The sequence below is a fragment of the Schistocerca nitens genome, chromosome 12 (genome assembly GCF_023898315.1).
Source record: "Schistocerca nitens isolate TAMUIC-IGC-003100 chromosome 12, iqSchNite1.1, whole genome shotgun sequence".
NCBI classification, from domain to species: Eukaryota; Metazoa; Arthropoda; class Insecta; order Orthoptera; family Acrididae; genus Schistocerca; species Schistocerca nitens.
The window spans coordinates 34,366,283-34,390,450 of record NC_064625.1 but is presented as its reverse complement, the minus strand read 5'-3'; the positions used below and the strand labels follow the sequence as shown (position 1 = coordinate 34,390,450).

At 37.7% G+C, this 24,168-nt stretch overlaps 1 protein-coding gene across 3 annotated transcripts in view; it reads right to left on the bottom strand.

Moving 5' to 3' along the window:
- LOC126215379 (calcium-binding mitochondrial carrier protein Aralar1) overlaps positions 1–24,168 on the bottom strand; it is a 725,301-nt gene that overhangs the window by 70,027 nt on the left and 631,106 nt on the right. For all 3 annotated transcript variants that reach the window (XM_049942072.1, XM_049942074.1, XM_049942073.1), the window contains 7 exons: positions 21,055–21,148; positions 19,140–19,230; positions 18,489–18,564; positions 14,007–14,215; positions 5,774–5,854; positions 2,785–2,925; positions 2,505–2,699 (listed from right to left, as the gene is read on the bottom strand). In XM_049942072.1, the coding sequence (XP_049798029.1) occupies positions 2,505–2,699; positions 2,785–2,925; positions 5,774–5,854; positions 14,007–14,215; positions 18,489–18,564; positions 19,140–19,230; positions 21,055–21,148 (887 nt within the window). The remainder of the gene's footprint in view (positions 1–2,504; positions 2,700–2,784; positions 2,926–5,773; positions 5,855–14,006; positions 14,216–18,488; positions 18,565–19,139; positions 19,231–21,054; positions 21,149–24,168) is intronic.

Genomic DNA, 24,168 nt, shown 5'->3' with positions numbered 1-24,168 from the left:
AAGCTGCCATTCTAAAGGTCAATGTTAGCAAAGATACCTCAAACCCAGTCCCACCTAAAACTTTACGAAGGTTTTTCACCCAAGAGAACTTGGAACTAGCTAAATGCCCTCCTTAGTAAAGAAAAGTGGACAGAGATGTACACAATCAATGATGTCAACACGAAATTCAACATATTTCTTGACAAAATGATCCACCACTTTGAAGAGGCCTTTCCGCAAAAACCAGTAAGAATAAATAATAATAGAAACAAGAGTTGGATTACACCAGCTATAAAAATCTCTTGCAAACATAAAAGAATACTCCACATGTTATGTAAACAAAGTAGTGACTCCCCCCAACTAACAGAATACTATAAAAACTACACATGTATCCTAAGAAGAGTGATAAGACAAGCAAAAAGGATGCAGAATGATGAGTACATTGACAAATCCAGCAATAAAGTAAAAGCAATGTGGAATATCATAAAAAGGGAAAGAGGGGAAATGAAAGCTTCACATACGAACATAGAAATCAAACTCCACAATGAATCTATATCTAATCCCAAAGTTGTGGTGAACTCATTCAACAATTTCTTTACAAGCATAGCTGAAAAACTGGTCCAAAATAATCCTAACACAAATTACCAACCAGCAAACCAAAAATATCACACAGGTGCAGAGTCAATTTTAATTACCAAAGTCACTGAAAATGATGTTGCAAAAGCCCTCAGAGAGTTAAAAAATTCATATTCAGCTGGAATTTATGGTATCCCAGCAGCTGTAATCAAAAATTGTGAACACACATTTGCTGAACCATTAACTCACCTCTGTGACTGTTCTTTCCAGGCAGGTATCTTCCCTGGAGCTCTGAAACTTTCTAAAGTAATTCCCGTCTTCAAAAAAGGTGATAATAAAGATATGAATAACTACAGGCCCATCTCAATCTCATCCTGATTTTCTAAAGTTTTTGAAAAAATAATGTCCAAAAAAATGATGGACTTCATTGAAAAAAAAAAAAAAAAAAAAAAAAAAAAAATGATTTACTAAGTTTAGCTCAACATGGGTTCAGAAGCAACAAATCTACAGAAACTGCAGTATATGATTGCATAAATACGCTTTTAGAACTGTTAGATAGAAAAAACCCATAACAGGCATATTTCTGGATTTGTCAAAGGCTTTTGACACTGTTGACCACAAAATATTACTGGAAAAATTAGAACACTACGGTATCAGAGGAATTGCAAACAACTGTATTGCTACATTCCTAACCAATCGGATACAGAGAGTCAGCATGAAATATACTAATAGACAAAGCAACCCAATAACCGAAATACTATCAAGTAATAAAACTGTAAAGCACGGTGTTCCACAGGGCTCGTATTGAGACCCCTACTTTTCCTCCTGTATATTAATGACTTGAGCCTGAATGTTGATGCACACAAAACAATAATATTTGCTGATGACACAACTGTACTTCTCAAAGGGGAGAATACAGAGGCGGTGCAAAAAGGTGTGAACGTGGCTACTGATCAACTCAGCAACTGGGCAAAAATCAACAGATTAACTATCAACACCAAAAAGACAGCTTCCATGAACTTCCACACAACACAAAATGCAAATTCCTCTCAGCCATCTGTCACTATAAATAACCAGTCAATAGATACCAACACTGCTTTCAAATTCCTAGGTCTGTGGGTTCAAGATAACCTGAAATGGAATACACATACAGGAAGGATAAATGCCAGGATTTGTACTGGCTGTTATGCATTGAGTGTACTGAAAACATGTGCTAGCCTGAAAACATTAACCAGTGCATACTACGCTTATATACAAGCCCACCTAAAATATCGTGTAATATTCTGGGGAAATGCTCCAACTGCTCTGAGCGCATTCAGAATCCAGAAGAGAGCATTGAGGATTATTAATGGGAGCGAATCCAGAGACTCCTGCAAACCCATCTTCAGAAAGTTAGAAATCCTTACACTGCCTTGCCTCTACATTCTTGAGACTCTAAAATTCTTCAGAAAACATATAGTGCCAACTGACCCCAGAGTCGTGAAAAATAATGAAATACATGAACACAACACCAGGAAAAACGCAAACCTGCATGTTATATGTACAAACACTAAACTGTGTAAAAAGGGAGTTTTCCACATGGGCCTCCAACTATTCAACAATCTTCCCACTAGTATTAAGTCCATCGAAGACAACATAAAATTTAGCAAAGCCGTGAAGTCATATTTGTTGTGTCACTGTTTTTACTCTGTAAATGAATACTTAGAACAGTAATCTTGCTGTCTGTGCTAAATTGAAAACATTGAGCAATATAATACATTAGAATACTTTAGGCTTACATTAATACATGTTAACAACGTTAAATGACATTTTCCGATATCTGCAACACACTGTGTACCATCAGATCACATGGAATAAATAAATACTCTGTACCTGTGAAAACGAGGATGAAAACTACCGAACACATTAGAGTTGTTATTAAACATAACTGTGAGTGAGAAAAAAATTACCTGCAGCCTCGTTTTGATGACATCAGCAGGAGTCACAAGCGATGCGGCAGGGACACCAGCGATGGCTCCTGCTAATAGCAAGGTCAACGGGTGGTTGTAGCCGTTCTCATCAGCCAGCTTCTCTTTGGTGTGCGCATAAGCGGGGAAGTAGATGGCGCTGAAGGGGATGTCCCGAAGGAAGCAGGCCTTTGCCCCCTATGTTGCACAAATATTAGATGGCACTAAATTCCCTCAATCTAAACTAAAGATATGCACTTAATATGGAAAATCAGAAACTTACCTTGTACAGCCCAAAGAGCCCCAACTCTTTGACAACAGAGAGGGCACTGACTTTGGCTCCACCCGCTATTTCTCCAGCGACCTGGAGCCGAATCTTCACTATCTCTAGTGGATTTGTGAAAATCACCTGAGATCCACCAGCCTATAGAACAGAGATTCTGGAATAAGCAAAATGACTTCCCCTCAGTACCACGACAAAGGAAAAATAAAATCTAACAGAGGTAATATTTCAACCTCAGTCATAAACCTTCAGGTATGTTTACACAAGAAAGTACTTACAGTGTTTTGAATAATTGATAACAGAGAACTAGAAACTACTTGTCTAACGTATCGTTGGCAAAGTACCTGACTAACAGGATTTCATTTTTCCCAAGTTTGCTGAGACAGAACCCTTCACAAAAGCTTGTATAATGGTGGCTGTGGCAGCCTTTTCAAGAAAATAATAGATAAAAGATAATAGCCATGTAATTATATTTATCATGTAGGTAAGAAAAATCCTTCCTGTTAGTGTTGAATGTTTTATTTGTTTCTAACAAAAGATATTTCACCTATTCATGCTAGGCATCATCAGCAATTTCCATTTCTGTATCCTTTTCATGTATCCACGTGTTGCTCCGTAGCTTCTAAATGGGCATCATAAGGCTTCCTACTGGTAACCACTTCATTTCACAACACACAAACTATCCTGTTGCTCAATGTGCATGGTGCTGTTGATTTATGAGCTATACCATGCTGTCTAGCACAAATAGGTGACGTGTGTTTAGTTGGAAGCAAATGAAATATTCCGTTGTCACTGACATAAGTTTTCTTATTGACATGCTGAACATGAATGAAATAGCAACTGCAGTAGTATGCCTGCAAATGTCAACAAAGAGAACCATTTAGTTAACTCTTTGAGTGCTGTGGATGTGTTAACACTTGGTTGTGTATCTTTCCCACAGTTTCTCCAAACATCTTTACTTGTGTCAGCTGGTCAAACCTAAGCAAACATGATTAGCATTGCCACTCATTGATCAGTGCGCTGTGAGTGTTTCAACTCACTGATCTTAGTTCCACGCAGTGGTTATTCAAATTTTGCATTAAGTAGGTGAAGCATTTTCGTTTGCTCGTCACCTCGTGTAGGTGTTTTGAACTTAGCTATATTTTTCTGACTATTTCTCAGAAGTGGCATCAGAGTATTATGCTCATCATTGCTCTATTATACCTATGTCCTATGTTCAAGTTAGCTAAAAAATGACACATAAAGAGTACGGAATCCTAGAGATAATGCCAGTGACAATGCAGTTAAATTTTTAGATGACTTTTCTACTCTAAGTACACCAGCCTGATCTGCCAGTAAGAGGTGTAGCTAATAGTTCTTCACAATTGGGAGAGTCTGAAAGAGATATGAAAACTCTTGGATAAGCAGCATGCATTAGCTACAGATTTGATTGGGAAAACTGATTTTCATCCATTTACACATGCATCTGACAATTCAGCTTCAGGGCTGGGACACACTTTATGTACTGAATCAAGGGATTTATTTGTCATCAATCATAATACTTCTAATAAAATAAATTTAAAATAAATTTACTTGTAATACAGAACTGTTAGCCTGGTTAAGTTCTATATTTTATTACATACATAGGGGAAATGACAAAAACTGGTTTAATAACACACTCACGAGTATGAAAAAAAAAAAATCTTAAGCTGATAAGGTCAGAGCAAAAATGAGCTCAAAAAGTTATTACAAATTACAATGAATGCCAATCTAACAGACAGTTACCCAAGTGGCTCAGTACATCGCATTGCTGTATGATGTATCAGACTGCTTTGGACCACAAAAAAATCATAAAATAGACAACGGCATAAATGGCTTCCATTCTCCACAGATAACAATACCATATAAAATGCATTGAAACAAATAATGGATCATAATATTAATCCAGAAAGATCTAATTAAATACCAACAGTTTTAGTAATTTCTTGTGTTAATGCAGTAAGAAATACGTATGAACTGTAGTACGATTAGTCAACAACTTCGGTGAATCAGAAACAGCAACTCACTTTCATCACAGGTACTAAAATCATACTGAAAGCTGATGAAGTTTGTGTAACTAACAGTCAAGAAAGCAACTAAAATTCTAAGTAATCTGTGTAGACCCACAATATTTGTCTCGGCATAGTGAAAAGTGTTGTCACTGTAACACATGGTACAGGGCCAGGCGAGTCGTATGTGTTATTTGGCCCCACTTAGGAATCTGAATGCAAGACACTCGGTACTGGTATCCAGTTTAGGAAACTGAGTAAGCAGCATGGTGGTTAGCTCGCTGGATTCACATCTGGAAGCACAACAGTTCAAATCTGTGTCCAGCCATCCAGATGTAAGATCTGCAATTATTTTCCTAAATAGCTCCAGGCTAATGCCAGGATGGTTCCTTTCAAAGGGCACAGCCGATTTCCTTCCCCATCTTTGAAAACATTTCAGCAGTGCCTCAGATAATTTTACTAATGTTACACTGTAAATTCAGCTTTACACCCAGTTTCTACTTTAACTTTTCTTAAAATTATGCATAATGACTTTCATTTGTTTTGCCCTCTTTCAAAGTCAGTTTCTTGCTACTACTTCTGCTCATCTTACAAAAAGAAGGAAAGACTTAGTGTATGGAAGGTCCACTTGCCATGTAACTCACTAATAAGACACACTTTCCTCATCCATTTTTCATCTGCTCCCAGCCATTATCGTAAGGAGAGAAGGTAAGGACAACATGCAGGACGTATCTGCTAGTTACCAAAACAGTGCAAAATCATTCCACATCATCAGAAAAAGGACATGGTAATAAAGAAAAATATCTTGTGAACAAGTCAAAAAGCTTAAACATGGAAGAGAGAGACCATGAACCCAAAGGTGCAGGTACACATTAATGGCAGATATCTATCACATTTCTTTTACGTGATGGAAATCAATATGTAAGTAACTAAAATTCTTGAGCTACATATAATTAACTCACACAAGCACCCGAGACGATCTCTCCATATAATGGCAGGTTTCCATTTTTGTCCATAAACTTGTCTCGCACCAAGTCATTTACCTGCAAAATTAACACAAAATATAAATCTGTATAGAAACTTTTATTAATAAATAATAAAATGATTCCATTTATCCCAAACCTGAACAACATTCTACGAATTTACATATAGTTAGTATTTTGTAACAAAAATAGTATGTATACCAACACAGCACCGATTTAGTTCTAAATTTTTTTTATGTAATACTAGTTGTGCTTGCTATGTATCATCTACTTTCAAAAATAACATTTGAATTGTTAGCTGCAACAGGCAGAAGATATGCTTGTTGGTGCTGCATATTTTAGGCATTTTGACAAAGATAAACTCAGGCTGCAGTGTTGCTCTTTGGCATGCCAGTGTAAAAGTGCGCACAGAACCAGCTATATGAAAAGTCCATGCAATATGCATGTTTGTTTATATAATTTTTCCTTGTGAGAGAGACCACGTGTACAACATTCACATATGCCAATTTGAAGTTCTAGATTTGCATATTTTACTGTTAGTGCTGCTTCTGCATAATCTTTCATTGATTGTATCAATACCTGCTTGTACTGTGACATATTGTGAAAATCTGAACATTCACAAGTGCTGTGATAAACTTGTACTGTGATTACTGAAGTACAAAGGACAACTAAAGAAAGCAGAAAGATATACATGTTCAGTAAACTAGGTAAAAAATCAGTAGTGTCATATCTCAACGAGAAACTTGAAACTTTCAGCAGGGGGCAGGAGCGTGTGGAGGAACTATACCTTGAATTTAAGCAAATAGTTGAACACACACTGGATAGATAGCTACCCAGTAGAACACTACATAATGGGAGGGAACTCTGATGGCATACATTCACTGTAAAGAAAGAAAGATTACTGCACAAGAGGTGTAAGACAAAGATTAGCGCTATGGATACAGAAATGCTGAGTGAAATGCGTTTGGCTGTCAAGAAAGCAATGCGTGATGTCTTCAATGACATGGTAACAAAGCAAAAGCTGAAATGCTTAACTCCATTTTCAAATGTTACTTTACAAAGGAAAACCCACAAGAATTGCCCCAATTTAATCCTCGTACCACTGAAAAGATGAATGACACTCACTGTTTGTGTTGTATATTAATGACCTTGCAGACAATATTAATAGTAACATCAGACTTATTGAAGATGATGCAGTTATCTAAAATGAAATACTATCTGAAAGCAGCTGCATAAATATTCAGTATGTTCTTTATAATATTTCAAAGTGGTGCAAATATTGGCAACTTGCTTTAAATGTTGTGAAATGTAAAACTGTTCACTTCACAAAATTAAAAAATGTAGTATCCTATGACTATAATATCAATGAGCCACTCTTGGAATCGGCAAACCCATACAAATACTTGGGGTTACATTTTGTAGGGGTATGAAATAGAATGATTACATATGCTCAGTTGTGGGTAAAACAAGTGGTAGACTTTGGTTTATTGGTAGAATATTGGGAAAATGCAATCACTCTACAAAGGAGCCTGCTTAGAAATCACTCATGTGATCCATTCTAGAATACTGTTCAAGTGTGTGGGACCCATAGCACAACATGCAAATAACAAGGGATACTGAACATAATATGGAAAAGGGCAGCATGAATGTTCACAGGTTTGTTTGATCCACGATAAAGTGTCACAGAGATAATGAACTGGAAGACTCTTGACGATATACGTAATTCTGAGAAATTCCGCTAACAAAGTATCAAGAATTGGCTTTAAATGATTACTTTAGGAATATGCTACAATCCTCTACGTATCACTCACATAGCGATCATAAGGATAAGATTAGAATAATTACTGCAAGCAAAGAGGCATTCAAACAATCATTGTTCCACAATCCATACGTGAATGGAACGTGATGAAACACTAATGACTGTTGCAATGGGATGTACCCTCTGCCATGCCCCTCATGTTGCTTTGCAGAGTACAGATTCGATGTAGATATTTTATTTCCAGAAATTTTCAATACAAGTAAAATTGAACCATTATGTAGTAAACACTTACAAACAACATGCACAATACATTAACTTGACAAAACAGAGATAGACCCCCACCCACATGTATTGACCGAACTAGAAGTGTGTGAGCTGTGAAAGAAAGAATTGATTCACAAGCTTTAAGTCTAGCGTGTCATAAATGATTTCCAGTTATTACATTAACCAGTATCTCAAATCTTCCTAAAGAAGGCGCACTGTTCCCTGAAAGATTATCACACACTTGGCTCATATACTAAAATGGTAAGAATACGTACAAAGAAATATGTCAAGATAGATTAGCCGTTAGCTCAATACAAAAGGAGTGAGACTAAGGTAAGGGACTATGTCATGATGCATTATTGCAAGGTTATTTTTTGACTTCAAAGTGAGTCATGCTATGTCAAGGTCTAACCCGTACCATCAACTCAATGATCAGTAGTTTCCTTCAGGAATGTTCATGCACTTCAAAGGCAAGTATGCATGCCAGAGCACTTGTGCACAGCCTTGTGGTAAGTAGTGGAGCGAATGAATGCACATGTGTGCAGGCATACGTGTAGGGACACAAATGGGCCCTATTTTGAAAGTGAACACCACTAACAGAATATATTTACTAAGTACACTAATCTGCAGCATCAGTTTCACTTCTTTTGTTTAGAGCCACTATACAATATTTTCTATTAAATCAAAAGACATATCTGCAGTAAACTACTGATTCCTTGTCACAGACTGAATAATTTTGATTAAACTTTGGCCCCATTTAACTCTCCAAATTCTGTTTTTCATCTACCTAAAAATAAATTTTCGGTTCTACAAAGTCAAGTACTAATATGCAGCACCACACACGCCACAACTTTAATAATCAAACAATTGGCACCTATCCATCTAAGCAATGGCCCTTGGTTGATCATCTCAACAATCAGTTTCGAGTTAATGATTTTTTCCATTTAATATATTATTTCACAACATTTCAGCAACTGACAAGGCAGGAATGGCAAGTTAATGATGACGTTCTGCATTAGGATCTGATAATGGTAGCAGCCAAAACATATCATTAAATAGCATACTGTATTAACTCTACTATAAGATGAGCCCCCCCCCCCCCCCCCCCCACCCAAATTAGTCATTCAAAATATACAGGTCCAATAATCTTGCATGTGCATATAAAACTTCGGTTGGTAAGGCCAACATTTTTACATTGTGTAATAGCTTAATACCAGTAACCCCCCCCCCCCCAACAATTATTTAAACAATTGAATTCCCATCTATACAGAATCTTCAAATGTCTGATTACTTTACAAATGAGTTTCTGCATTAAACACATGACTTTGGGCATGTAAGCAAGATAAGGTTTCAAAAAGGTTTGAAATTCATTTAATGTTTATTGGAAATTGCTAAGTGCTCTCACAATAAAACACTGTGTGAGTGCAGTCTAGGTAATTTGTCCTCCATTTTAAGAAAAGCTAGTTTTCTGCACATCTCGATGTTTTTGGCATCATATCTCCTGAACTCCAAGTTCTACAACGATATAATTTTTCAGGCACATTGAGTGATATATGTGGATACTGTCTGTGAAATGTGTTGCAAACAATCAATAGAAAAGAAATTTTAAATGTCACGCCTGATGCCGATATTTCACTGTGTGAACAGTGATAATCTTGCAAGCGATAAACTTTTCTCCTTTCATTATTTTGTAATAGCTGTCAGCAAAAAAAAAAAAAAAAAAAAAAAAAAAAAAAAAAAAAAAAAAAAAAAAAAAAAAAAAAAAATAAATAAATAATAATAATAATAATAATAATAATAATTTGAAAGTATACGTAAAGATTGTTGCGAGACACTAAGTGTTTTCATTTTCAAATACCAGCCATACACAGTCTGGGTAATCCGTATGTTGTGCATTATGCTGCCTTATGATGCACACCCAATTTCTAACCTCACTGCTTGTCTTATTGCCTAATGCAAAATTATACCTCTTACTGCATAGTTTATGAGAGAATTTTAAACTGTAAATGGTGTGTTTCCTTTGCAACTCTGAAGTTTTTCTCCTGTTCTCTTATGTTATATTGCTGCAGTATTATTCTCCAGTAGCGGGATACAATGACATTCTTTATTAGAGTATCAGTTCTTAACAGACAAAATTACAAAAATTTAGCTGAAAACTAAAACAATAAAAATTCCCAGAATTCCAGGATATTCTCGGATTTTTCCCCGTTTTTCTCCCAGATAAAAAAATTCCCCCAGATTTCCCGGGGCATATACACCCTGTATAGGGGCATACAGTACAACTGGCCACTTTCCCACCTTAGTTTTGCAGTAACTATGCCAGTCCATCCCTGAACTAATTTAGTTAACTGCCACATAGGAATTCTTACTACCTGCTATGTAGAGATGCTGTCGTACTTTCATGTCACCTTGCAGAGCCACTGGATTCTGGAAGTTTAATTCTACTGCCTGTGTTTTACATAATGAAGGGGAGACGTTTTTTGTGTAAATAATTTTTACACAGGATGCCATTATGATACATTTATTTAAGAAACATCGTTAAATGAACTTCCTATTGACAACTGCCAACTATGATGCACAGTCTGTAACTCAAGCGTGCAATTGCTATAAGATCTTACACCTTCGGTGATACCAAAGTTATTCACTTTTTTCCTCCTTTTTTTTTTTTTTTTTTTTTTTTTTTTTTACAATCGTATTGACCAACTTGGATCACATTAACAACTTCTGCTCCTCTTCTTCTTTTGTTGTTGTTTCCTATTTTTCCAGTATTCCCTCATTTTCTCCCCATGAAGTCGCTTCCTTTCTTCTGTCCATGTTGTTCCCGATTTTTTTATTTCTTCTGCTTTGAAAGCCTTCCAAATTTAGTATTTTGTTTTTAAAACAGTTTCTTTCTGCTATTTCTGATTCTTTGATGTTGTTTCTTTCAAGATCTTTTCTTACTTCTGTAATCCATGCTATTGTCGATTTCTTCTTCCAGAAATATAGGACTATTTTTGTTCTGTTTTTTGTAGATCTCCTCATTATTTCTTATTTTCCAACCATCTGCAGTTTTCATTGCACCCATTATTTTTCTAATTATCCTTATTTTCAGCACCTCTAGTTTGTAAATCTTATAGTTCACCGTTAGGCATTGAGATCCATATAAACATTCTGGTCATACCACTGTGGTGTAGTGTTTTAGTTTTGTTTTTCTAGATATACATTTCTTGTTGTAAATATTTTTGGTCAAACCATATGCTCTTTCCATTTTGTTAATTCTTACATCTATTGCAGATTTTTCTAGCCCATTCTGTTGTATAGTTTCTCCAAGATATTTAAATTTATTTACTCACTCTATTTTACCTATTTGTGTTTCTATGTATTTTAGTGCATTTTTTATATTTGTCATGAATTTTGTTTTTTCAGCTGAAATTTTGAGACCAGTTCTGTTTGCTAATTTTTCCAGAATGTTTATTTGAGTAACAGCTTCTGTCAGGTTTTCTGAAAGTATTGCAAAATCATCCGCAAAAGCCAAGTAGTTTACCGTAATTCCATTTGTTTTCCTTCCCAGAGTTATTGGTTCAATTTTGTGATTTTTTAGCTCCGAATTCCAGATCCTTACAATTTATTCTAGAATACAGTTAAACAGTAAAGGTTATTCACTTATTTATTAATATCAATATTTCCTGGCATTCTAAAATTACTGATAGATGGTATTTATGATCCATAAATGCCTCCTAATGTCTGAGTGGCAAAAGGCAACTTTCATTAGCAAATATTCATTAATAACAATTGCTTCATTTGCACCGGAATGAATATACTTTTCCTATGTATCTAATTTGCTGATGTTGAGCGAGTTCTGCATTGGCACCTCATCCCACTGGTTCTGAAAGCACCAGATGGCCAACTGCCTCTGCTAGTCAGCTTGGGAACCTACAGCTCACTCCTTGTTCCGTACATACTGCAGCACTGATGCATTCCCTTCACGTATGTGAAATAGCAAAACTGGAAATAAAGTAAAATGCTCTTTCACCTGCAAATAAGGGGTACTGTACAAAGGCCAACACCATGCCAGGGTCATTTCATGTCAATTACATAAATTTTTTCTCCACAAACATTGTTTCATAAAGAATATATTATGGGGAAATTCAAAATATTTTAACACAAAATTGGTGTAAATTAACACTGTGAACATAGGAAAATTCAACAGCAGTGATAAAAAATGTAAACAGCGGGCAATGCTAATTCCAGGAATGTAAAAGTGGGGTTATAGTGTACATATTTCAACCAACAGTAAAATTACACTGTTTCTTTTATAAATTGACATATTCCCAAATTGAAGTATGCAGCCTTATAAATGTTTATATAATAATTTAATTATAACAATTATTAATAACAGTAAGTCAATATTCATGTAACAATTCAATTCATTACGTGTCTTCCTTACAGCCTCACCACCTTCGAATGCCACATCTGCAGTGGAAAGCAGGAGTTCTTGAAATATACCACAACTTTATGAGAGCCTTTACTGACAGTTATACCCTAGCCAGTTCATCCATAAACAGAACTCCCATGCTGCCCCTCCCTTGCTTCTCCAGTACGTTTCTCCCCCTCCCTCTTCCTATATGTCTCTTTTTGTTCTACCCTCTCCACCCCTTTCATCTCATTGTTCTGCCATGGAGCCAGTCATCTGTCCCGAAGACCTGCCTCTTTCCCGCTGCCCCCTCCACATCTCCATCAGCTCCGACAACTGCTTTCAATAATCAGCCTTGTCATGGCTGTGGGAGAGCACATTTGGGTGTCCATTTGGTTGTGGGTGTGAATGTGTGTACTTTTGCTAAAGAAAGAACTAGCGCTCGAAAGATTGTGTTAGTGCCGTTTCCTGTTATGCGTCTCTGTGCTCCATGCATTAATCCACTGTAAGAGTGGGCTTTCCCTTATTTTACATATTGTCTCATCCAGGAATTTCCATTTTTAGAATTCATCTTTGTGTTCACATTACCAGTTTTGACAATCAACTAAGTGGTCTTGACATAATATATTATTATTATACAGACTGGTTTCACTAGAAAAAGAAAGAACGAACATTTCACTCAATACAAAAAACTACAATGTACTGAAGAGACTTTTCGATCAGTAGCTCCCAAAATTGGTTTCATTCAAAAGAAATGAATAAATAATAAACCAATCAATACCTAAAATTACAACTAACTGAATTGACTGTTCTCATGTGATTGTTCCCATAACTAGAAGGTAGTGGCGAGTGTGGAGCAAATTGATGACAAATGTAAGAATCGATCATATACACCTAATTTTAAGTTAACAGTTACTCGTGAAGTGCAGTCCACAACCAGCTGTGCAGCAGGAAGAAAATTTGATAGATAAGACTGTTCGCATGTGGCATCAGACAAAGAACGAATTAACGATCGCCAGTTCTACAGCCAAACTTCCAGGGGCCAAATCAAGGAGGGTTTCACAAATTGAAGCAGCAGGTTGTCCAGTATCTACAGGAGAAACATAATTACAGTTTCAAGGCACCAGGAATAAAGAGGAATTTTCCAATCACACGCATTGTGGAATTCACAGCTAGTACACACTGTTGTCTGATGATGGAAAAGAGGATGATGCTTACAGTATGATGCGGAACACTACTAACTCTGTGATGTCTTGTGACATTTGATAAAGAACTCCTCTGGTAACAGTACCATACAATCCACCTGTGAAAACTCCCTGACTGTTTACAACAGTGTGTGTCAACCTTTTTAGATGTAGATCAGATTGTAAATTTGGTTAACTGCTTCGAAACTCTGTTGGAGTACGGACAAAGACAATGGTGGTTATTGTTGAAAGCTCGATCTTCCATAGAGAATTAATGTGACAAGTGCACTGAGAACAGTATACACATTAAGATAGCTAGATAGAACTATCTTCAAAAGTTTATCATGATAATGTGCCTTATTTCAAAACACACATTAAATATCACAGAAATAAGAAAATGAAAATAGGGTATTTTCAAATGACACAGGCAACTTCTCAATGAAGTAGTAGATTTAACATGATATGTACAGTGAAGGAGAGGCAACTACAATGCTAAAACACACACACACACACACACACACACACACACACACACACACACACACACACACACACGGATTAAATATGCTTTTAATCTTCCACTTAACATACAAAGTATCAACAAATATTAACCGTAAGTTTGATGGCCTTCTCAGGAGCCACACCCATAAGCTGTGGAACCAGGCCCCTGTAGAGACCAAAGAACCCCTCATGCCGAATAACCTTCCTGCAGCAGTCAAAGCTGTTCCTGTACATCAGCTCACCAATAAAGGACCCCGTGCGCTGGTTCTGCATTCGTGTCTTCACCAAGTCTATCGGATAGACTGCTGTTGCTCCAACAGCTGCAAGCAAACCACATTGAATTTGTCAAGCTGTCAACCATAAAGAGATTACTAACCTTAACTTACTTCCAAAAGTTATGTGCATAAATTATAATTATTACACGACAATGCAATAACAGTATGCTGTGAAGAATGCAAATCCTTCATTAGATTCTTTATATGAAAAACTTGTTCAACATTTTACAAAATAGAAGTTTCAACTGTGATTCATAATAGCCACGAGTTCAACACACTGGAAGTAGATAAAATAGTACTTCCAAGGACAAAATAGGTACTAATGAAGCACAGAAAATATTAAAACTTGCTGAGAAATAACAACCAGATTTTCAGCTTGAAATATTAAATAACAGAAATGGAGATAAAGGAATATGTGTAAGCCTTGCAAGATGCCACTACAATAAATAGCATAGAAATTTCTACTGAATGAGCACTCTGGACAGTTAATGATTGGTAAATAAATGTTTTACTACATATGATAACTTTTCATGAAACTAGTGTTAACACCATGTTAACTGCAAGCTTACCTGACACAAACACTCAGTCACAAATAATGCTTTTTGGGACATGATCAATAACAAACTTCAGGAAACAAAGTGATAAAGCATGGAGTCATTCTAATATCCATATAATAGGAGTTTATAAAAATGCAATTCATGATGTCCGATGACCTATTGTTGTACCATACAGTTTCTCACGAAGATATCAACTGCTACCATGTGCCTATGAGCAAAGTTCACTGTGCACAAGAATGACTGATGTAAAAAGGCACCAAACACGTGATTTCCAATGTCTACCCATTGTGACTTACACACTGTGATTTACTATGTCTAATCAAATGATCAGTTCCACTTACACAAATAATATTTCAGTAAATGACAAAGTCATCTTTAAAAAGTGTTGTGAAAAATCCTGTCAATGCTGTATTCACAGGGTCTGATGAAGCCGAGTAGAGCGTGGTTAAAATTTTTAATCAGCTGACACTTCACATGTTGAAACCAAACCCAAGAATTTCATAATAACCTACTCAATGAAGATGAGGATGGGCAAATGGGCTTATCAGCAGGTATTGGGCTTAACCATTAGTAAACAAAAAACCTACAATGTCAGTATCACACAAAAAATATAACAATACATAAAATAAGAGAGTCTCAACTCACTTATAATAGACTGATGTGAGTCACATAGACAAACGTAACAGAAAATAGTATTCACACTAGCTTTTGAACTCTTACACACACACACACACACACACACACACACACACACACACACATATATATATATGTGGTCTTTAAATATGTCTGCTTGTGTCTGTATGTGTGGATGGATATGTGTGTGTGTGCGCGAGTGTATACCTGTCCTTTTTTCCCCCTAAGGTAAGTCTTTCCGCTCCCGGGATTGGAATGACTCCTTACCCTCTCCCTTAAAACCCACATCCTTTCATCTTTCCCTATCCTTCCCTCTTTCCTGACGAAGCAACCGTTGGTTGCGAAAGCTAGAATTTTGTGTGTATATTTGTGTTTTTTTGTGTGTCTATCGACCTGCCAGCGCTTTTGTTTGGTAAGTCTCATCATCTTTCTTTTTAGATATATTTTTTCCACGTGGAATGTTTCCCTCTGCTATATTCATATCATTAATTTGAACCCAACAATGACGTTTGTTATTGTCACTGTTACATTTCGAAGTCTTTTCTGTCGTCTTATTTCCTCCTTCTGTTTTTGCCAGTAGTTTCCCTTTGTATTCACCTTCTCCTTTTTACCGTAATCCTATATATATATATATATATATATATATATATATATATATATATATATATATATATATATATATCCATTGGAAAAAATATATCTAAAAAGAAAGATGATGAGACTTACCAAACAAAAGCGCTGGCAGGTCGATAGACACACAAACAAACACAAATATACACACAAAATTCAAGCTTTCGCAACAAACTGTTGCCTCATCAGGAAAGAGGGAAGGAGAGGGAAAGACGAAAGGATGTGGGTTTTAAGGGAGAGGGTAAGGAGTCATTCCAATCCCGGGAGTGGAAAGACTTACCTTAGGGGGAAAAAAGGACAGGTATACACTCGCACACACACACACGTATCCATCCACACATACAGACACAAGCAGATATATGTCTGCTTGTGTCTGTATGTGTGGATGGATACGTGTGTGTGTGCGCGAGTGTATACCTGTCCTTTTTTCCCCCTAAGGTAAGTCTTTCCACTCCCGGGATTGGAATGACTCCTTACCCTCTCCCTTAAAACCCACATCCTTTCGTCTTTCCCTCTCCTTCCCTCTTTCCTGATGAGGCAACAGTTTGTTGCGAAAGCTTGAATTTTGTGTGTATATTTGTGTGTCTATCGACCTGCCAGCGCTTTTGTTTGGTAAGTCTCATCATCTTTCTTTTTAGACATATTTTTTCCACGAGGTATGTTTCCTTCTGTTATATATATATATCCAAATGCACTCCAATGGCTACAACACACATGAGTTTGCTACAGGTAAGTGGTTGCTATTCCCTTATTTTATGTATTGTTCCATCCGGGAATTTTCATCAAAATATAACAGCACGTCCCTTCAGTCACAAATTAAAGGTCCAGTCACATTAATGTGACCACTGCCTACATTCCACATCAACTGGCAATAACCCTTCACAGGTGACAGGTGGCAGCACTAGGAGTGGAGAGCATATAAAGCATACAAGTGAGACATGAAAAACAATGCAATCATTGTTGTAAAGTTGAAATACAGCAATTTGACATCTAAAAGGGCAAGATAACTGACTTTCGGGACAAGGGTGGGAGCATTTCTCAAATTGCTAACTTTGTAAACTGTTCGTGATCCACACACCCATGCTGACTGCTGTTCATGGACAACAGAAGGTGGAATCTGCACACCAATACCACAACTGCATGTCCACTGAGTGGCAAAAAGTGGCCTTTTCAGATGAATCAAGTTTTATGCTCCATCGGACAGATAGCCATTGATGTGTCATGAAATGCCTGAAAGCAAACACCTCGCAGCAATTGCTGGAAGAGTCCAGACCAGAGGGCATTGCCTATGTGATCTCATCATTCTGGATGGCACAATGGATCAACATATATATGCATCTATCCTTGGAGACCATGTCCGCTTCTAAATGCTGTTTGTTTTTCCTCAGCACAACACACTACCAGCAAGACAATGCAACATGCCACAGAGCTGGCAGTATACGCACATGGTTTGAGGAGCATCAGTATGAGTTTACTGTGTACCCTGGTCACCAAACTTCCTGGATTTAAACCCAACCAAGAATCTGTGGGACCACATCAAATGGGCTGTTTGCAGCGTGGATCCTCAACCAGAAACCTAACAGAGCTATCTGTGGCGCACGAGTTGGGATGTCTCCACATCCCTGTCGGTACCTTCCAGAACTTCGCTGACACTTTTCCTGCACATCTCGGAGTGGTCTGTGCTACAAAAGGTGGTTATTCAGGCATGTGACAAGTGGTCACATTAACGTGACTGGACAGTGTATTCGTGTTTTATTATATCACACAACATGGGTTCTATACCAGGTGTTGTTAGTGCCCGAAATGCACCGTACAATACAAAAAGTAACGAATCTTTGTGACTGGAAGTGTCGGTTATCGCACAGACTCAATACTATCACGTCAGTCAGGTGCAAGTAGAACTTGCACACTTAGGGTTCTGTACAAACGTAATTATGTATAAGACCATTCCTCCAGCCAGGGAGTTTTGCCTGTTATCGATATTGATACTGGAAAGTCAGTCACGGCAAAGCCAAGACTTTTGAGAATGTTTTAAGTTTAAATTCGGATAACAAAAGAAGACAGAAATATTTTTCAGTGTGATATAATTCAAATTAACAATTTTCAGGTTTTTCCCTAAAGTTGCACTGTGAAACCTTGCTTCTTGCCAAATTTCATGAGTCCAGGTCAACAGGAAGTACCCTACAAATTTGATTGGTGAGTTTGTGAGTATCAAACTATGTGACATAAATGTCCATATTTTTTGATTGCATTGCCTTAAAAGCTTTAATTTTTTACACCACCAAGGGACCACAGACCTTAGTATGTGACAAATTTCAACATCTACCTGTTCTCGAGAAAAAGGGTTTTTAACAGACAGACAGCAAAGTGACACAATAAGGGTTCTGTTTTTACCAGTAGAGTTATGGAACCCTAAACGGTATGAACATCAATGGAATTTGTAAGGGTATTGCTCACAAGAAAATTGTATTACAATTAAAAACATTGTCACTCACCACCACCAACGGATCCGAGTGTGAACCTGTAGACGCTTTCAAGAATTTGGATGAAGATGCCTCTCTCCTCTGGTGACTGCAAGGAAAAGGAAGAAGTCAGTCTTATTAATAAACTCGATAAAGATTGTCCACTTCTAGTACCACACATTTCATGCCACTGCCCACTAACAGCTAAAAAAATAACGGTGAACAAGATTTTGTTCATATTTACAGCTGTGTAGGGACAAAATATTGCAGCAACATGAAAGCTTACAGTTAGCGATTTTTTTTTCTTTTTTTCCTTTTTCTGTGAATGGGAAAAGCTCCCAAACCTTACGGGTGCAGCCTGCGGACCTGCAATACACGCCCGGCAGTCCCGTCCTTCCTCTGTGCGGCAAGGCTAAAGCGGAAATCTCCCGCGCTCACTTCCCGCCTTGGGAACCTACATTCATCACTCGTGAAGCCTTTAATGCACAATACAGTCAGAAAACAGGTTAAGGGAAAGAAAGCAAATGTGACACACGGCCGGGTCAAGATTCACACAGGATCAGAGCTCACTAGTGCCGCAGTGCTGACAGGGATGCTGCCTCTCTCTTTCTTTGAACTTCTCCCTCTTTCCTCCTCTCTCCCCAGAGTGGGTCATTGCAGCAGCATCAGCAGTATCCAACTCACCGACACAGCCTTGATCTCAGCCAGCCGTTTTGTGATTTGCTTGAAATACTGTTCGGGAGCTATCGCCTGCAGGTCGTTGTACACGATCCTCCTGAAAATTAAGATTGGTAGCGCAAAAACTGAATTAGCCAGGTCTTCTCTCTCCGCTGCAGTCAAAAGTTAATAAAGAATAGGATATTAAAAGAAACTGAGCTTGCAATGTACGAGCGAGAAATAATAGGGGAATAGCAAAAGGTAACCATATTTACAAGAATATAATTCGGTCATCTGCCAGATCGAATGCTCTACTGATAACTATATTACACAATTACATTATACATATATGAAAGTGGATGCTGAATCTTTTTTTTTTTTTTTACTGGTCAAGAAATACGGACACTTTCGCAGATATAGTACAAGCAATCATCAGTGGTGCCATTTCAGAACAGAGAAAGTGATTAATTACGTCCAGTTATCTGTATTTTGATGCAATTTCTGAATTCAAGAAGTTATTTCTGTGTATTTCATTGCATTTTGAACGTGCACACAAAAGTAAAAGCAAAAAATTTATATGTAAATAAACTCATATCTAATTGTACCAATTGTCTTACCTTTATTGAGCTTTGTGTAGCTACTTTTGTTTTAGTTCATATATTAACCATTTGTGGATAAACATAACATCCTGAAAAGCAAAATTATTACTAACTTATAATAAATTACTTCAGAATTTAGACATCGTAAGCACACCGCACACAGTTTCTCCTATCTCTTCACTCCTCTTCCATGTGTTTCTAAATTCTGGGAACTGTGTCTAAAAACAAGCTTTAAATATTACAAGGTTTGTGGGAAAACTAAATGAATACAGCATGAAAACACAGTTAAATTATTAGTTAAAATTCTGAGTTGTTTAGGATATGCAAAATAAAACAAATATTACACAAGCAAGTAACGTACTTTACTTTTACATCTGAAAACAAAGCCATGTTACCAATGCTTAAAATAACTACACTATTACTTCCAAAATGTTCTCACCTGGTATATTTCTGTTCATAAGTTGACGAGTTCAAGAGTTAATAAATGGAAAATATTGAAGTTCACCAGTATTTTTATTTGGAGTGCAGTACAATCCCACAAAAAAACTTTTGTTTTATTAGCCTTGGTATTTTTTCCAGCATCCACTAAATTAATTCCGAAATAGTCAACAAAAAGACTACACAACCCAAAATCTCTTAATGTCCCGTAACAACTACTATAACACCAATTCTGTGCACATTTATTTGGCATTCCCTACAATCACACAGATTTATATTCGTGTAAATATGGCAACAGACAAGCAGTGAAGGAATAACAGATTCAAACTACAGTACTGTAAGTAAAATTCATGTTCAAAGAGGTTTCATTTATTGTTCTTCCAACAGTATAGTTAATAAATTAAGAAGTAGGATGCGCGGAAGAAGAGATAAGAATATAATAATAATCACCCAAACCATTGACGATGCTCCTCCCACTCCCCAGGTCTTGCTGGCAAATAACTGATTTTCCAAGTAAGCAAGAAACAAAGAAAATGAACGACCCTTTGTTAGTCGAAGAGACACATTCTCTCATAAATGTTCAAAATTAAACAAAGGAAAGTAATAACTTTGTTTTATATTCTTTTCTTTAACCTCATGCCGTCGGCCAGGAAAAAGCAAAACTGGTATCACAAGGCACATGGGGTGAAAACTGTTCTAAAGGATGCTTGGAAGCGTGTATCACATTTCAGAATATAACCTGCTTTAGCATGAATTTTTCTTGAATGCAGACAACATGTTCAACACTACTTATGAACTTGAGAGAACATAATCAGTTACTACAAACACACCATAAAAAGCACAATATCTAATCATTATTTGGCAAACTTGCCAAAGGCTACAATATACTGGTGAAAATAACTTACCCTGTTTGATGGAGGAGATCACAAAGCAAGAACAGGATGTCAACTTCAAGCGGTGTTATCTGAGACATCATCTGGGCAGAATGCAGAAACTCCTCTGCAACAGTAATGAAACAAAGGAGTAGTTAACTAATTACAAAGGTTACACCACATAAGAGGGCAGTCACGGTCATAATAAAGTTAGGTAACACATATATGGGTGAATTATTAGGGAGAGATTGAGTTTGAGGTGAAAATTGTTTCTGATAGCTAAATACATCCTTATGCCAACTTTATAAAATCTGTTTTGAAAAATATTATATTATGCCACTTGCTTGTGGCTACTGGCATCTACTGACTGAAGAAAGAAAGAGGAGAGAGAAAGTTGTATTTAAAAGCTCTTAATGTTTAAATTATTAATGTTTGGTCTAGCATTGAAACTAATATTCTAAACATTTATGCGAGGAAGAGAAACAGTGCAACTGTACTAAAACCTAATGGTGAGAAGTCATACTTAGCAGAGGGAGCAAGGCTATCACAAGACGTGTTCAAAAAGTAATGTAGCTTTGTCAGGAAGAAATATATTTATAGATTTGGAGGTATAGAACCCTAATTCCCTTCAAAGTAGTTTCCTTGGTAATGCACAGACTTCTCCCAGCACTCCTTTTATTGGCAACACTTATGGAATTTGTCTTTTGGACTGGTGATCAGCTGGGTCTTCACATTCTGCAGGGTATCTTCTCCTGATGCAAATTGTGCTCCTCACAGAGGCACTTTCAGCTTGGAAAATAGACAAAAATCACACAGAGCCGTCTTGAGAATGTAGGGAGCCTGACTAATCGAGGAAACATTGCGTGTGGCAAAGAAAGTCTGAATCAGATAAGCAGAATGGGAGGATGCGTTATCGTGACGAAGCTGCCGAGTTTTTTCTGCCGACAAATCTTGACTTTTGTGCTCACCATCATGAAGATGAAGAAGGATCTGGTTTGGCCTTATGGTGCATAGTTATGATCCACCATCCTGGCCTTGACAATACTGTGCTTTTTATCATCTCGGTGATGTCGGTTATATCCACTGCAATAACTGCACCTCTGCTTCTGGGTGGTACCCGTAAACTTACATTTCATCACCTGACATCGTGGTGTTACAAGTGTTGGGATTATTTTTTACTTTGTCCGCCACGTGATTCACAGTTTCCAGATGGCATTGCTTCTCCTACAATGTCAGCAGTTTTGATACAGATTTTGTGGCCACATTCCTCATTCGCAAATTTTTGGTCAAAACTGAAGCTACCAACGCAATGCTTATCCCTATCTCCTCTGTTAAGTTCTCACACTGTGATACAAGGGCCATCCATCATCAAATTGCACACTTGCTTAATGACATTGTCATTTATGCTTGGTGTGGGTCTGCCTGAATGTGGTTCACTGTCCACTGCTGTTTAGCCATGTAGTGCCACTCCTTTATCCACATGTTGCTCATACCATCATTCCCAAAAGCCTGTTGGATCTTGGAAATGGTTTCCACTCTGGTATCACCATGTTTTTGGCAAAATTTGAGGCAATATTGTTGCTCAATTTGTTCCATCATGTTACCACTTACTGGAATTTGAATAGGCGATCACTACATGTCCTGTCTGATAGGCTGACTGCCAGTGACTGACGCTTTCTGCTGTCAAGAAAATTTCGCACCTGCACACTAATGACCTGCCCCACATCTCCACTGAGAAAGTCTCCCCTACATTTCACTGGTTTACACCAGAAACAACTATGTTCGATACTTTTTTAATACACCTCGGGAAAGGTATTACACACTTTCTTTTTTGCAAACAGAACTGTTTAAATCACAGTGAGAAGTGATATGTATCTACATTATTTGTTAGGGATAAGGATTTGCAACTATTTCTGGTCAATAGAAAAATGTATAACACAGCAAACGGCAACCATTAACTGCCACGAGTATTACACATTGCTCGTATCTCGAAATATGCAAGTGCGCAGTATGTGTGTACAGTAATGTTACAGCATTAAACTGTGTTCAGAGAGATAAGAGATACTGAAACTGATGGGCTACAAAAAAATTGAGAATTATAAGTGAATTTTTGTCTATTTGAGCAGTACATTGAAGACGAGGGCAACTTTTTCTCATACTCGGGCCCTGGAGGAACAGGTGTTAAAACACTGTAGAATATGACCCCGATTCAGCACCAGGCAGACAGCCCATCAGCATGCAGTAAGGCAGACGACTGTATGGGACATTCTCCACAACAACACTTACTGCGACTATCTGTATCACTGACAATGTACGCACACCTTTTTGCCTCTGCATCGACTGTTTTGTTGCTGGTTCATCACATAAACCACTATCGTGCTGGAGTTTCTGATGTCCGTCCTATTCACAGATGATGCCGGCTGTACGAGGGGTGATATCGTCACCCTTCATGACACCCATCTGTGGGCTACGGAGAATCCCTGCTGTACGAAGGGAGCGAAGCTGGTCCAGTCTGGATGTGTGCATCATAGACGATTGATGATTGCATCATGGGAGCAGCCATTCTTCCACAATGCCTGCACTTTTTGTGGGTGATCCTACCTCCCCTGCTGGAAGACGTGCCTTTGGTGACACGAATGGTAATGTGACTACTAAGTGATGGTACTCAGGCTCACTTCCACATTCCCATGTGGAGGCAACTAGAGAACATCTAACCCTGACGACAGATCAGACACGGTAATCCAGTTGCGAGAGTGCACGGTGAGCAGTCACACTGAAGGATTAATGAAAGGATTGACAGATAATTTCTCTTTCTTTCAACCTTTGCATTTCATACATCTGGAACTGTGTCTCCGTGTTAGAACTATGGCTGAGCCTGCGCTGATGCAGCACCGGATGCTGCCAGAGATGCAGCTACCCCACACTCAGTTCATATGGGCTTTCACAGCAAGTGCTGGTGACCGTAGGGTGCTTTTATGTCAGTATTGCTAACCAAGTGCCCCTCGACTAGCCAATAAAAGGGCCAGAAATGGTCACCTGGGGTCACGGAGCTAACTGGCGAGAGTGCTTCAGTACCACTGGGTCAGTCTCTTGCCTGTCAGCTCCCCCACTGACTGGACGTGTTTTCTGGCTGCTCCACTTCTTCAG